The sequence below is a fragment of the Bacillus rossius genome, chromosome 13, assembly GCF_032445375.1.
Source record: "Bacillus rossius redtenbacheri isolate Brsri chromosome 13, Brsri_v3, whole genome shotgun sequence".
NCBI lineage: Eukaryota > Metazoa > Arthropoda > Insecta > Phasmatodea > Bacillidae > Bacillus > Bacillus rossius.
Genome location: NC_086340.1, coordinates 12,385,362 through 12,400,403, shown reverse-complemented (window position 1 = coordinate 12,400,403; position 15,042 = coordinate 12,385,362). Strand labels below are relative to the sequence as shown.

The 15,042-nt window shown below is 35.4% G+C and overlaps 1 protein-coding gene across 1 annotated transcript in view; it reads right to left on the bottom strand.

Annotated features, from left to right (window-relative positions):
• LOC134538250 (putative inorganic phosphate cotransporter) overlaps window positions 1-14,572 on the bottom strand; it is an 85,583-nt gene extending 71,011 nt beyond the window's left edge. Inside the window, 1 exon segment of the mRNA XM_063379401.1 lies at window positions 14,249-14,572. Within this exon segment, the coding sequence (XP_063235471.1) occupies window positions 14,249-14,282 (34 nt within the window). The 5' untranslated portion in view covers window positions 14,283-14,572.
• Between the last annotated feature and the right edge of the window lie 470 nt (window positions 14,573-15,042).

Sequence of the window (15,042 nt, the reverse complement as noted above, 5' to 3'; positions counted from 1 at the left end):
CCCCCTTTTTTTTTTTGACGTGACAACGTCTAATAAATCGATGAACGCCGGCTGCACGCACGAAAAGTGTCCCGTTACGCCCATTGTCCCGTTGCGCACATTGTCCCGTTACGTTTTGTCCCGTTACGCTCATTGTACGCTTGCGCCGCATCTATCTCTCTTCCACTCGATTGGAACAACCATCGATTTGACTTTTTCGAGGCACATTAAACTTGAAGCACTCCCATTCGTTTCCTACTTTTCCTATCATCGTCCTATCCTTAACAGAATAACACAGATTGGAAGAAGTTAAATAGCAAACAGGTATAAAAGTTATAGTTAAAATAACCTCTTCGTTAAAGTAATAAACATATTTGAATTAATGAGTGCAAATAAAAGTAAATTTATCAATATTTCACTCCTTCTTTGTATCCATACAAAATAGTGATAATTCAATAAAAAATTATTCAATTTTATTCATAAAAGTATGCATTCATTTCATCAATGTTTTGTTATGACGTTGCCACGTTAAACTATCGTCCGTAAACCGACTTTATTACAGACAACCAATTTTTTTTTAAGAATTCTGCCTTTGAATTCCGTGCCCGAGTTTCGTATCATTAAGTGCATTTGCGATGCATGATTGAGGACACTTGAAGTTCTCTAGTGTTCGAGGTCACGTGTTGCGCGTATTTGGCGAGCGTTGAAAGACGACGACGTGGTTCGCAAGCTCGCTTCGCTTATCTCGGGATTGGAGCGGGACGAGCCAAGGTCGTAGTCGGGACCTGCGACAGCGGGCCGGTAAGAGATACGAGCTATGACTATTCCCCCCCTCCCCGCGGGGGTCCCGCAAAGAAGAGAGAGAAGTGTTTCGACAGCAGCAGATAAGCTGGCTCTGGCTCGTCTGGGGCACAAACCTGTCTCTCGACCCGGGATTCGAATCCAGGCCATAGCTTGTTCGATAAACCCCCCTCCCCCTAGGGCCCGTTCTCTTAGCTCGGTTTGACGGACAGCGGGGGAAAAAAAAAAAAAAAACTTTCCTTTCTCAAACATACAATCGAGGCCACACTCTCTTAAGACGCGGGTCTTAGAGACCGGAAAAATTTCGCGAATTCATTTCGCGATAGGCTAAAATACAAATCGTTATACCTCAGTGCTGCCTCTGCTATTGGTTCACAACTCACCTGGATGACTCCGGGCCAATGAGAAACGCCCGACCAAAGCTTTATCGAATCACAGGCTGCTACGCTGGTTACGTCTCACAAGACAGCAGCCAATGAGTGGGTGGCATTTGACCGAGTGTACGTAGAACTATGGAGTTCATCCTACAGGTCATTCAACCCGCGAATTTTTCCGGTCCCTACGCGGGTCACGTTGTCAATTTTTCGTCTCCAACCATATTCAACCCCACAGAGTTGGAGGGGAAATACTGGATGAACAATGGATCCAATTTTCCTTCCCAAGTAAAAATTGTTCAAATATTTTAAATAATGTCTTACTATCAAAGTTTTTTTGTTAAGAAATATATAATTATTTTTCAATTCTAATTAAATTTTTGTAAATAAATAATAATCATTGCAGAGCCGGATGGATTATTTTGTCCTTGCAATTTTTATGTGTATTTTTTCATATTTAAAACAGCTATAACTTTTCAACAATACTCGTTATATAATCAAAATTAATCTTCAGTGATTTTTTTAAAGTTAAAGACACGCCATTTGTTTTTTGTTTTTTTTTTTTAAGTTATACATCTCTAGTCACATCACGGAAAAAAAAATTGGTTGGTATGGTTGGTATGTAAAGTCGGTTTACGAACGATAGTTTAACGTGACAACGTCATAACAAAACATTGCTGAAATAATTGCATACTTTTATGAATAAAATTGAATCATTTTTATTGAATCATCACTTTTGTATGGATACAAAGAAGGAGTGAAATTAAATCTACACTTTCATTTATAAATTTACTTTTATTTACACTCATTAATTCAAATATGTTTATTTCTTTAACGAACAGATTATTTTAACGATAACTTTTAGACATGTTTGCTATTTAACTTCTTCCAATCTGTGTTATTCTGTTAAGGATAGGACGATGATAGGAAAAGTAAGAAACGAATGGGAGTGTTTCAAGTTTAATGTGCCTCGAAAAAGTCAAATCGATGGTTGTTCCAATCGAGTGGAAGATAGATAGATGCGGCGCATCGAACAACGGCTATTAGCCATTTAGTTGGATCAGAGGAATAGCCATTCTTGACACACAAATGCTTATTACCGAATGACACGTTGACATTGCCTATACTTAAGTTATTTCTAAAGGCTAGCATAATTTTGGAAAAAATCAAACTATAATTATGTTGTGAATATGCTGAGAGTTCGAAATTTTTTTAGGAATAATTAAATCGGCAAAACTTACATATGAAAAAAACTTTTTTTTAACTTCATTAAGTTGCTGGAAAAATTAAACACGTTTCAGAAATTTATCATATTTACATATGTTGTGTATATATATACGATAATGTAACATGAGTAAACCTACTGTATGACGGTATCATTATAAGCGTAAATTTTTTGAACGTTTTATCGATATCCATGCATGAATCTTTGCCCTCTATTTAAGTAACATATATTTATATATTCTTAAAATTAACCTCTGAAATAACAGCTGGGCTTCGAATCACTAACAAACCACTCATAAATAAACGTCATGCCGGGATTTGGGAATCGAACACACGAAGCTATGGTGACTGCTGTGAGAAGTTACTTTACGTGCGGATGAAGACAGTGCAAGAGTTTATTTGAATGCAAATAAATTGTTCAAGATAGGCCAGTGCAAAGTGTTGTTTATGTCTTCGGGTTCATAGCGGTAATTTTTTTTTCAAATGTGACGTAAGCTTCAAATCGTATTTTCTTCGACTTAAAATCTCCGGCTCGGAAAAAAACACGAAAGAGCTCAAGCACAAATTAGCAGAGAACTGCGACATTTCCTTATCCAATCTGAACACAATATTTCCAAAAAATATTAGCCAGCGCAGTTAGCGCTAGCACTCAACCGTGGATGCTAACTAGTTGCTAAATGTATATGTCATCTGGCGGTTCACACATATTGTACTACTATCGTACTACTATTGTACTACTATCGTACTACTATCGTACTATGCAAGTGCATATGTCATCTGACAGTTTACGCATCGATAACTACACTGAAACGTTTGCTTTAAAACTAATAATTCAAGTGTCTATTACATTGAGTTAAATATATCCATTATATCATAAACAAATTAGAGAAAAAAAAGTAATTATTTTCTTTAGTTGTATCTTCGAATTGATATTGCAAATGGCGAAAAAGTGTTGAGACAGTGGTTACTTTATAGCCAGTCAGAAGATGCTTTATTTTGTTTCCCTTGTGTTCTGTTTGGAAAGTATCAACAAGGAAAGTCATCACCATTTTCAGACTTAAACAAAGGCTTTAAAGATTGGAAACACTTAAATCCTCTAATTCTCACTCATGAAAACTCATCCAGCCAAAGGTAAAATTGTATGGAGTGGATTGATTTAAAAAAAAAAAAACGATTGAAACTAAAAAAGACTTGAGGATTCTGAAATCCAAGATAGTATTCAAAAGGAGATCGAGAAGTGGAGAAATATTCTCAAAGTTGACATTGATGTCATACTTTTTTTTGTGTGAAAAACAATTTACCACTTCGAGGAACAAGTAAGAAAGAAGTAATTGGAGAATCTAGTAGTGGAGTGTTTCTAAGCACCTTAGAATTAATAAGTCACTAACATCCTTAGTTCGCCGACCATATGGCCTACGTCAAGTCCAACAAAAACGTGCCTAGCTACTTCTCTCCCACAATCCAAAATGAACTCGTAAATTTGACTGGAGGTAAAGCAAGACAGACAATCTTGGATCTAATAAAAAAATGGAAAATATCTCTCTGTCATATTTGACTGCACTCCAGACAGTGCTCACATCGAGCAAATGAGTCAAATTATTCGGTTTGTTGATTTGTCAGCAGGAACATGTGAAGTCGAGGAGAGCTTTATTGATTTCATCAACACGCATGAGAAAACAGGAGAAGGAATTTCGATGGAAATATTGCAAAAAACTAAGCGATGATGGTCTGAGCTTTGCTAACTGCGGAGGCCAGGGTTACGGTAATGGCAGCAATATGGCTGGAAAATATAATGGAGTGCAAGCAAAAATCCTCCAACATAATGACAAAGCTTATTTTGTGCCGTGTGCAGCACATAGTTTAAATCTGATTGGTAAACATGCTGCAGCTGTCTCACCCTTGTTCATTACATTTTTTGGAACAGTACAAAAGTTTTTCACCTTTTTCAGCGGTTCTAGCGGGAGGTGGCAGGCGATCCTAACCAAACTTGGCATTACATTAAAAGGTCATTCTGACACTAGATGGTCAACAAAAAGAAGAGCAGTCAGTGCTTTGAAGAAAATGCTAAAAGAGGTTTATGCTATCCTAAAAGAAATTATAGATAGAACCTGTCAAGAGAAATGGAATTTGGAAACTGCAGTAGGTGCGCAGGAGCTAATAAAAACAGATTGACTTCAAATTTATATGTCTTTTGCAGCTATGGGAGAGGATTATTATTGCTCTCGACCAAATAAACAAAGCCCTTCAAAAAGAAACAGTTTCTGTCAGCGAGGCAAGCAAAATGATTAAGGGGCTGTCAATGACAATTCAGGAGATTAGATATGAGGGTATCAGGCCAGCAATCGACTTTGCCATTCAAACGTCACAGGAACTTGGCATCGGAGATCACCTTCCTGTAAAAAGACGAAAGATAGTGAGAAAACGACTGGTATGAAGCGATGGAATCATTATCTTCGGACTTCTACTTTCTAACAGGACCAGCACTGAAAAAAGAGCCATTAAATGTATTGAAAAAACATGCTTCAGATTTTGGTCTGAAATACTCCACTGATGTATGTTTACTTGAACTGACCAACGAAATAGAGACATTTAAAATGCAAGCAAAAGAACTGGTAAAAGAAGATCTAGAAAAAGTCATACCCCTAGATCTGCTAAGAAAAATTCAAGAACTTAAAACAGGAAGATATTTTTCCGAACATCCAAATTGCTTTTAGAATCTTCCTGACACTACCGGATACAGTTTCCTCTTGTGAGCGAAGCTTTAGCAAATTAAAGTTGATAAAAAAATATTTGAGATCTTCAATGGGACAATATCGTTTGACGAATCTTGCGATACTCTCGATTGAGCAAGAAGAAGTAAGAAAATTGGACTTAGATGTGCTAATGAATGATTTTGTGTCAGTTAAAGCCAGAAAAGTAACATTTAAGTGAATATTTTTATTATGTTGTTGTCTTACATGTTTCATATGTCTTGGCAAGATGTGAAAGTTTTCTTCCTGTTAACTACAAGTTTATTCAATTTCAGCAGCTGCTCTGCAATGTATAAAATTTAAAATCAATGTGCTTTTTCTAAGTAGATAATAAAGTTGAGCTAACTTTTATTAAGTTAGATTATAAATTGTTAGTTTTATGTATGATTGTATGAATGTAATTTTTCAAAACAAACTTATCCTTTTTTACTAGGGTTTTTTCTACTCAGTAGTTCTTTTGAGAGTGTAAAGACAAAACATTGTAATAGTACACATTAATAAAAAATCTTTTTTCACATTCTATTAAAATTTATGCAATTAAATTTATATTGTTGTTAAGCCATAGTGATTAACTAGAAATGTGCTTTTTGTGGGAATAAATCTTATTTGGTCTGATTTGATTTGAGTACAGATTTTTTTTTTTTTTTTAGTAAACAAAAGCTGCAAACCATTCTCAAAAAAAAATTATGTGCTAAGAACCTAACTTATATTACACACTTATGCTTGTAAAGTTTTTAACACAATAACAATTATTTCCAATTAATCCACTTGATAATAAAAATCAGTTTGACTAAATTTACATTTTTTTTAAGTTACTGAAACCCCCCCCCCCCCCCCACTTCTTTTAAACCGCGAGGGGCACCATTATCAAGTCTGGCCAGGGGCGCCAGTCACCTTATATATATTATATATATTATATATTATATATATTAGCTACGCCACTGTAGTCCGGGAACCGTGATTGACGCCTGGCCTAGCGGACCATAGAGTAAATAAAGTACTAGTACAGAGAGGACATTCAATGCTATTGCAGTTGAACGTTTTTTTTTTATTCAGAAATGCTCTAGTTGCTATACAAAAACGCAAACTTGACAAACATTAAAACGAAGTTGCAATGGCTTAAAACCGAGATAAAGTACCTTCTGTAGTAGGACTTACGTTTCAAATTGTAAGTACATTTTAATTTAAATACGACATTGATCCTAGAAAGTACAATTTGCAGTTAATATGCTTAAGACACTAATTTGAATAGTAGGGAAATTTGCAGCTTCAACTGAATGTTGGCGAGCTTCTGACTTGTTTCGTGCATGCATTAATATTTATAAATATTGATTGTATTTTTTTTCCTTATAAAAAAGACAAATCATTTAACTAAATATCGGTAAACGTAACATTTAATGATTTAGGAGAGCAATATTTTTAAAACAATAAGTATTTCTTACCTTCGGGACAGTGTTTTCCTTAACCTCATTTCGGTTAAAAATGTTTTTGTTTTCGTAGCATAACATTTGTCAAAATGCATAACATGTAACATATTTTCGGATTATAATAAATTGCTGCCCTTTTTTTTTATGTCCATATTACTTGTCTCGGCGTTCACACAAGTAATCGTAGTACAACATAAAATATAATGTTCATTCAGATAGGCAAAACATATCTGTTGGTGTTCCACAGGGTTCTGCACTAGGACCTTTGCTTTTTCTTATATACGTTAACGATTTGCCTAAAAATGTTAAGAGTGGGAAAATTGTATTATATGCTGACGACACTAATATATCTATACATGGAGATAACCCTTTAAGTTTAATTGCAAATATCAAAATTTTAACTAGGGACATCGTAGATTGGTTTGAGGCTAATGAATTAATTCTTAATAACACAAAAACAACATGGCTGCATTTTAAACTTAATAACTTATTCAATTTTGCAAGACCCAACTGTATCGATAAATGGTGATAATATATCTCAATCAAATTCAACCAAAATACTAGGTATATATATTGACAAGAACCTTAATTGGAAATCTCATATTGCTCATTTAACTAAAAAAAAAATGAGCTCATTATTATTTGCTATGAGAACATTTTCCAAACTGACTAATCTAAATGCTTTAAAAATTATTTACTTTGGTTATGTTGAACCTCACTTATGATATGGAATAATATTTTGGGGTAATTCCACGGACTCATCTAAAATTTTTCGAATACAGAAAAGATTTGTACTTATAATAACGAATGTAAATTATCGTACCTCATGCAGACAACATTTCAAAAGCTTAGGTGTCTTAACATTACCATCGTTATACATTTATGAATTACTTATATTTGCTCATTCACAGTTGAATGAACTGCAGAATTTCAATTTACATAATTATTATTCGACTAGAACAAAAAATAATTTTCATATATTACAACATCACACAAAATGTTTTGCAAATAGTCCGAGATACTCTGCTATATATCTTTATAACAAACTTCCACCACATTTTAAATCAGAAAACCAACTTTGTACATTTAAAAAAAAACTGAACGATTTGCTATTGGAATTCATTTTTTATTCTATTAATGATTTTATGGAAGCAAAACTATGTTAAAAATGTATTATTATTATGACTACATTATTGGTTTTTTACTATTATTTTTGTTTATGTGTATATGATTGTACTTAAATGTGTATTCATAATGTCTAATATTCTTAACGAGTCCTATAATTCATGTACAATATAATTGTATATTTTTGTAGTCACCTTGGACAATAAAACTACTATACTACTATACTACTAATTTCTGTTCTAGTAGAATCATGTTGATTGAGGTTAAGGTTAGGATTTTCGTAGATACATAACGAATTGCATTACAAATCGCAAACAAAACTAATGCATAAAAAAATGTGCAGAAGTATTTAATCATTAACACAGGCAATGTGTATTGCTGGCAAATTTAACAGCCTAAGATGTACAATTTTTCCACAAAAACTGAAATGAAGCTGTTACCAATGGCATGTAATTATTTATGGATTAGGTGAAAGTAAAAATCTTTCTCCTATCTTCACTTCTTGAAGACAGGTGTGTAGCAGTTGATAAGGGGGAAAAAACCTTAATTTCAACGTCAAAATTTAACATTTTATCGCAACCCTCACCTCGGTAATTGTTTCGTATCACGTATCAAAGTTTATCCCTTGATCCTGTTGGCATGATCATGTATGATTTATCTGGTGGCACATGATGCTTGCTGTTTTAATTCAGTACTTCGAAAGATCTGGACATAATGATATTACAATACAAACCATGTTACGAAGTAAAACAAAGTTTTTCAGGATTTTTTTATCTAATAATATGATCATAATTCATTGTTACATCCGAATTTTTGTTATATTCAGGATCTTTCGATATACTAAATAAAACAGCAAGCATCATTACCACAGGATCATGCCATTAGTATCAAGGGATAGATTTGGATACGCAATAAAAAAATTTTTACCCACACCTCCCTCTAGACCTAAAAATAAAATACATACAAAACATTTAGACTAAATAAAGTACATAAGCAGCAAGTTTGAGCAGAATTTGAGACTCATTGACATTTAGAACAGTACCTAAGTATTAATGTCTTGTGTGCTTGTCCTCAATGTGCGACTACACACTACCTAAAAAGTGGAAATTCTGTAGGGCATGAAAACAAAATCATCACTATTTTAATTATACAGAACTTTTATTTTGTTTCGTTTTAATAATTTACACATACCTAGTTTCGTCAAACGGAAACTTAAAGTAAAGTAAATTATTATTATTATCTCTTCTCTTGTTGTAGCAGTAGTTAACACAACACGTAGCCGAATCAGGCATGTTTCATAACAGTGATTTATAAAGTAGTTCATGAAATCATTGATAATATTTAACGAGATTACTATTTCAACAAGATTGAAACAAAATTTTCTTACATATTTTTTATTAAACCTAATATTGCTTAATTCAACGCCGACGCCATTAATTATGGTGTTGTTGTTGGATAAACAAGTGGTTCAACATGCCAACGAAAACTTGTTTATTTTCTTTTAAGTAAATATATTATTTTCATTTCAACAATACCAATTTATGCCAAAAATTTGATAAAATGTTAAAACAAGTGTAATAATTATTTAATCAACGTGGTATTTTGATTATAATTTTCGTGCTCAGATGTTGGATAAAACTGTATAGCAACTAGAAAAAATGCAATTGCCATCCCCTATGAAGTGCCCCCCCCCCCCACCCCCCCAACCTCCTGTAGCGGACGACCTTCTCGTTACGGAAAAAGGAACAGAAACAGACCAAGGTCAGCTGTTATCAACGGATCAGCGGGAGGTGCAAAGGTCATATCAGTACAGTGAACAAAACACAAAGCGTCGGTAAGTCGCTAGCCCTTGGAAGCCTCGAAAAGGTCAAGGGGGGAAGTATGTTTAGAAATAAAACCTTTAAATAATACACAATAACAAAAATAAACAAAGTAAAAATAAAATATTAAGCAATATTTTGAGAGCAATAGTAAAATATTATAACTACAGCTCCTTGCTACTTATCTAAGGAGAATTATAATATACATGATGCCCATAAAAGAATGTACCAGTATCAATGGTATATTATTTAAATTTAATGTAGACTATTTACAAACTGAAGGTAAATTAATATAGTTTTTTCGTACAGATGTTCGATATGTGCACCTTTTAGTTATGCGGCAAACATCCAAACCTAAAGTCCAATTCTTCCAGAATTTCGGTTGACAAGTCCGGAGTAAAGAATTCTCTGTCTCAACTCAGGCATATCATTAGGTAGACGCGATCTTCCGCAAAGCCCCCAAAAGAAAAAAAAATCGCATGGCGTTATGTCAGGTGAACGTGGTGGCCAGCGAAATCAGCTCTTTCGTCTCCACCATTACGACCAATCCAACGGTCAGGGACTTGGACGTTCAACCACTCCCGTACAAAGATATTACAATGGGGAAGGGCTCAATCCTGCTGCTAAATTAAGTTTACAGCCAGTTAAATTTGCCCAAAATTTATAAAAAAATTCCAGGTGGACATTACATTTTATTCTCCTTGTCCATACCGCTCAAAAACGTTAAAATTACGTATTTGCCAGTTAATTACACAAAAAAAGTATGTGAAATATTATATATATATATATATATATATATATATATATATATATATATTCGATTTTGTGAAAATTCATCCACCCAAAAAACCAACAAGTTTCACCGTGTGGAACATAAATATAAAATAATGACCTTGGAACGAGGCATACACTTTTTTTTTTTTTTTTGCTTTGGGTCATAATAACACATTGTGTCAAATGTCACTTCCCATTGGAACATTCAAGCACTCCGCCTCCTATTAGGCCTATAGTAGGTATATCGAAATGTTTGATACTAACTCCAACAACCATTGACAAAGTCTCATTAAGTGAGTGTCGCTTTGCCAATTGGCTTAAGTATGCAAAAGGTGATGTGAAACAAAGGAGCTTATGACTGAAGTTATTTGGAGTAAATAAAAAATACATATATAAATATGCGTTGTAATCGCGATAAGTTTGGAGTTAAAGATGACGCGAAAAATCGTACCTATGTGAAGCGCGCATGCTCGCGTCATTGACCAGTGTATAGCGTGTCTCACTTTTAGTTTGCAGTGCAGAGTAAATGACGTCCAGTGTTGCCAGATTGATTCTACATGGCTTGGTAAGATTAAAATCATTATTGTGTATACCATTCATAGTTATTATAAGTTTTAATATTTTTAATTTTGTATTGTTGCTTTTTCTACGGCCACAAAATTATATCTATTAACAGCTTTATTGCAGTTGTAGATATTTTTAAAGGAAAAAAATACGTTCAATGTTGAACACCGATTTTTTTTTCCCAGGAGAAACTATTTGCATCAGTAGGTCACTGTTAATAACAAGGCATTTTTAAATTATGTGCTATGCTCTTAAGAGCCAATTTTTTAAATAATTGATATAAAAATATTTATTGGCAAAAACGGTTGAATCCAAGATGGCATCATTCAGTTACAAAGTAGATAGAAGTAAAAATTTAATAATATCAGATGAAGCTCCTATTGAAATACAAGAAAATGTACTCCCGAAATTATTGTTCTAAATTTCCCTTCGCGATGTTAAATGATTCGGGTATTAGGTAGATTTATAAGAAATACTACCTATTGCAGCCGTTACCATGGTACGACTTCCGGAAAATTTTTTGTATAGTTTTTCGTTTCATGGTCCATAGACCCCAAAACCATCTTCAACTGAAATATATATAGGTATGTGGCACGATAACTGTCGCCATTTTTCACAAATCACTTCCAAACTGATTCATAAAATCTAGTTCGGATTGCATTAGTAGATACACTATCAATTCCGTTCTAATTTTTTGGAAATTTATAATTTTTTATCTAAAACTTTTGTCGAAACAAATTTTGATAAGACTAATCATTGTTGCAGGGGGTTGAAAAAATTAAAGGGTAGAATTGAAAAAAAATAATAATAATTTCCGTACATGAACACTATAAAATACGTTCTATTTTATTGTAAAACTTTAAATTATTATTTACAAAATTCGTCTGGAATAATTTTTTATACGACTAACCATTATTGCAAGGAGTGGAATAAACTGTATGACAAAAAAAAATCCCATGACTCCCTTAGAGATACACTATCAAATCCGTTCAAATTGTTTGTAAACCTCATAAATATTATCAAAAAGTTTGACAGAAACAATTTGTGATACAACCAACCATTGCTGCAAAGGGCAGATAAAGAGGGGTTAAAATACAAAAAAAAAAAAAAAACTTAACAATTCCCTTTGTAGGCATACCATCAAATCCGTTTACTTTGTAATTCTTATAATTTTTAACTAAAACTTATATCTGAAACAATTTTCGATAATGCAAACCATTACTGGGATCTCCCACGAGAAAGCGTGTTTTAAATGTTCATTGCGTATTTAAATCATGGATATTCGTTTGCTATACATTTTGATATTCAAGCTAGTGTCATTCTTTCACATGTGATTTTTGAGATGCAGCAAAATTCTTTTTAATGTGAGAAAGTTTTCAGCGCTAGTTTTCCTGGTGTTGCAGCTTGTCATTGTGTTGTCTTTTAACGGGGTCCTTGGAAACGTAGAAGAACATAAAACTTGACTGTTATGAGCCGTAACCTTCTTCACAGCCTGGCGCAATACAAGAGCGAGGCATTCTCTCTCACCTCGTCAACTTAACTGACGAGTACGGGAAACTATTAAAGCCATTGGTACAGATTAGGCATTTACCGAGCACCCAAACGAATGAGAAAATGGTAATCTGGGAAATAATTAAAAAAAAAAAAAAGGGGGGGGTTGTCTGTAAAGTCGTTTTACGGACGATAATTTTACGTGATAACGTCACAAGAAAATATTGATGAAAAATTGCATACTTTTTATTTTTCAAATATTATTTACAGTTTTTGCAAATTTAATTTAAATAATTTGTTTAAATATAATCACGTACAATTAGTTAAAAAGCCCGCCTTAACCTGCTTGATATTATAGAAGATTTTCCTCGCACAGGCCGGTTCTTGTACGCTCGGCTCAGGCGGAACGTGACAATTTTTCGTGCGTGCAGCCGGCGTTAATTGATTTATAAGACTTTATCACGTCAAAAATTGAGGTGGGAATTAGGAATAATATCATATTATATGCGAAATGTCCATTTAACAAAATGTTAATGATGGGTTGAAATGCTACTAGCGCCGTTAGTTCGCAGGCCGCCACGGGCTTCACTAAGTATGTAGATGAGACACGTCAAGGTAAATGTTAGGGAAGTAGCCAGACCTATATCTATGGCTTTGGCTTGGACATCTTAGCTAATAACAGTTACATTGACGGGAAGCCTTCTTTTCACAGACGAGAGAGCCAAACCCGAAGTTCATGCTCGCTTCCCCCCCCCCCCCCCCCCCCCGTATCTTTAATGTAGCTATCCTAACCTAATTGACCATTAGTATCCTTTTATCAACACATTTACGATGAACAAAAAAAAAACCGAAGATGCACGTTCGGGCGTTTGGCTCTCTCGTCTGTGAAAAGAAGGTTTCCCCATCATTAATATCTGTCGTCGGCTCTTTCATTTATCTCACGAATCGCTTGGAAATATGTATATATATATATATATATATATATATATATATATATATATATTTTTTTTTTTCAATTGGTGTATAACATCTCGTTGACAAGATCGGCGATTAGAGGCACTGGCTGAGAATATTGGAGAAGGAATCCGGAGCAGTGATTTCGGGGAAAACCACGGGGAAACCGAGATTAACATACCGGGTTTCAAAGCAGGGTCCTGTGGATTGAGAATCCAGTTCAATTCTGGGCTATGTTCACTCACGTATTTTTCATTCGGAATTTTGACTGTCAAATCTTTCGTTTTTTCTCAAAAACTGGCGTGGGGAGATCATATTGAATTATTACTGTAATTTAAACATCAAATGACATATAGTAAATATGTTTTAAGAAATAAAATGTTTCCACTGAAATTATTATTTGTAAACCGTAAATAGGTATGACATTAAAAAAATTAAATTATTTACATTTAAATAGAGCGTCAAGTCGGTAAGCAAGTGCGTTACCACCCCAGCATTTGCCTTTAAACAAAAAAAATCATTTATTTATTAAATTTTTGTTTTCCTTATCCATACTGCACAAAAATATTTTTTTTTAAATTCAAATTTCCCAGCTAATGAAGCACTTATATATATATATATATTATTTATATATATATATATATCGTTCTTTTTTTCTTTCTTTTGTTGAATTTCGGACACTCGAAACGTCTACGGTATATAAGCAGTGTTAAACGTAGACCTGTAATGGGACATACATAACACCCTTTAAGTATGGAGCAGAAGCGCAAAAAAAAAAAAAATTAAATCTTTATTCCTCACAAAGAGAAAAACTGCCAGCCCGCGATGGAAAGTACTTCCGCTGAGTAGGGTTGGTGGGGTGGTGGGAGCGGTTCTACAACAGGGGAAGGGGAGAAAGGATTTTGCTTGAAAAGGGGTGGAAGGGGGGGGGGGAGAGAAAAAATAAATAAAAACAACGAACTCACCGGTCGCGAGCAGCTTTCTCCATCCCGACAACATGGTGAGGGAGGTGGGGGAACTGATCGAGCGGGGAGGTTAGCACCGACGTTGAATCTGCGGACACGCTGGAGAGATGATGTGTGTGTGGTGTCACGTGTGCGATATGTTCCTCCGCGGCGCGCGCGTGCTTTCTTCTAGGTTCAGCGTAATCCTTCCTTCGTGAGTCGTCGTCGTCGTCGTCGACGGCGGAGGTGGGTGTGGTGGTGGCGGATTGTTGCCGAAGGAGAGACGGGAGTAGACGGAGTTGTAGACCCGCGCACGGCCGCGCGAGCACTGTCGCTCTGTGGCCGCCGCGGGCCCGCTATATACCGGCGTCCCGACGCCGCCGTCGAGGGACTGCCCCCCTCCCCCTTCCACCTCAACCTCCCGCAACCACGGGGCGCATCTTCGGCGCCGCCCGGCGCACCGATCAACGACGTCTCCTGCGACCTCAGGGGTTCCTTTTACCAGGACCCGTCCGTTAAACCTTTGAATATATATACTGTATAGAAGTCGCGAGTGGATAGGATTTACTCTACGTTTTTTCAGGAGCTTATGATGAGCAGCTTGGGAACTTCACCGCTGCAGTGCGCTGCCGCAACGCCCTGTATCGTCTTAGTTGTTATTTACACGTTAGAGCGCAGCACTGTCGCCCGCTGTCATTCCCCGCACCCCTCATCCATCATTCACTGCAGCTCAACGTCGTTCAACGGGAGGGGGAAGGGGTGTTTGAAGAGTACGACACTTGTCCGCTAGGGACCACCACAAGTCGATGCCCTAG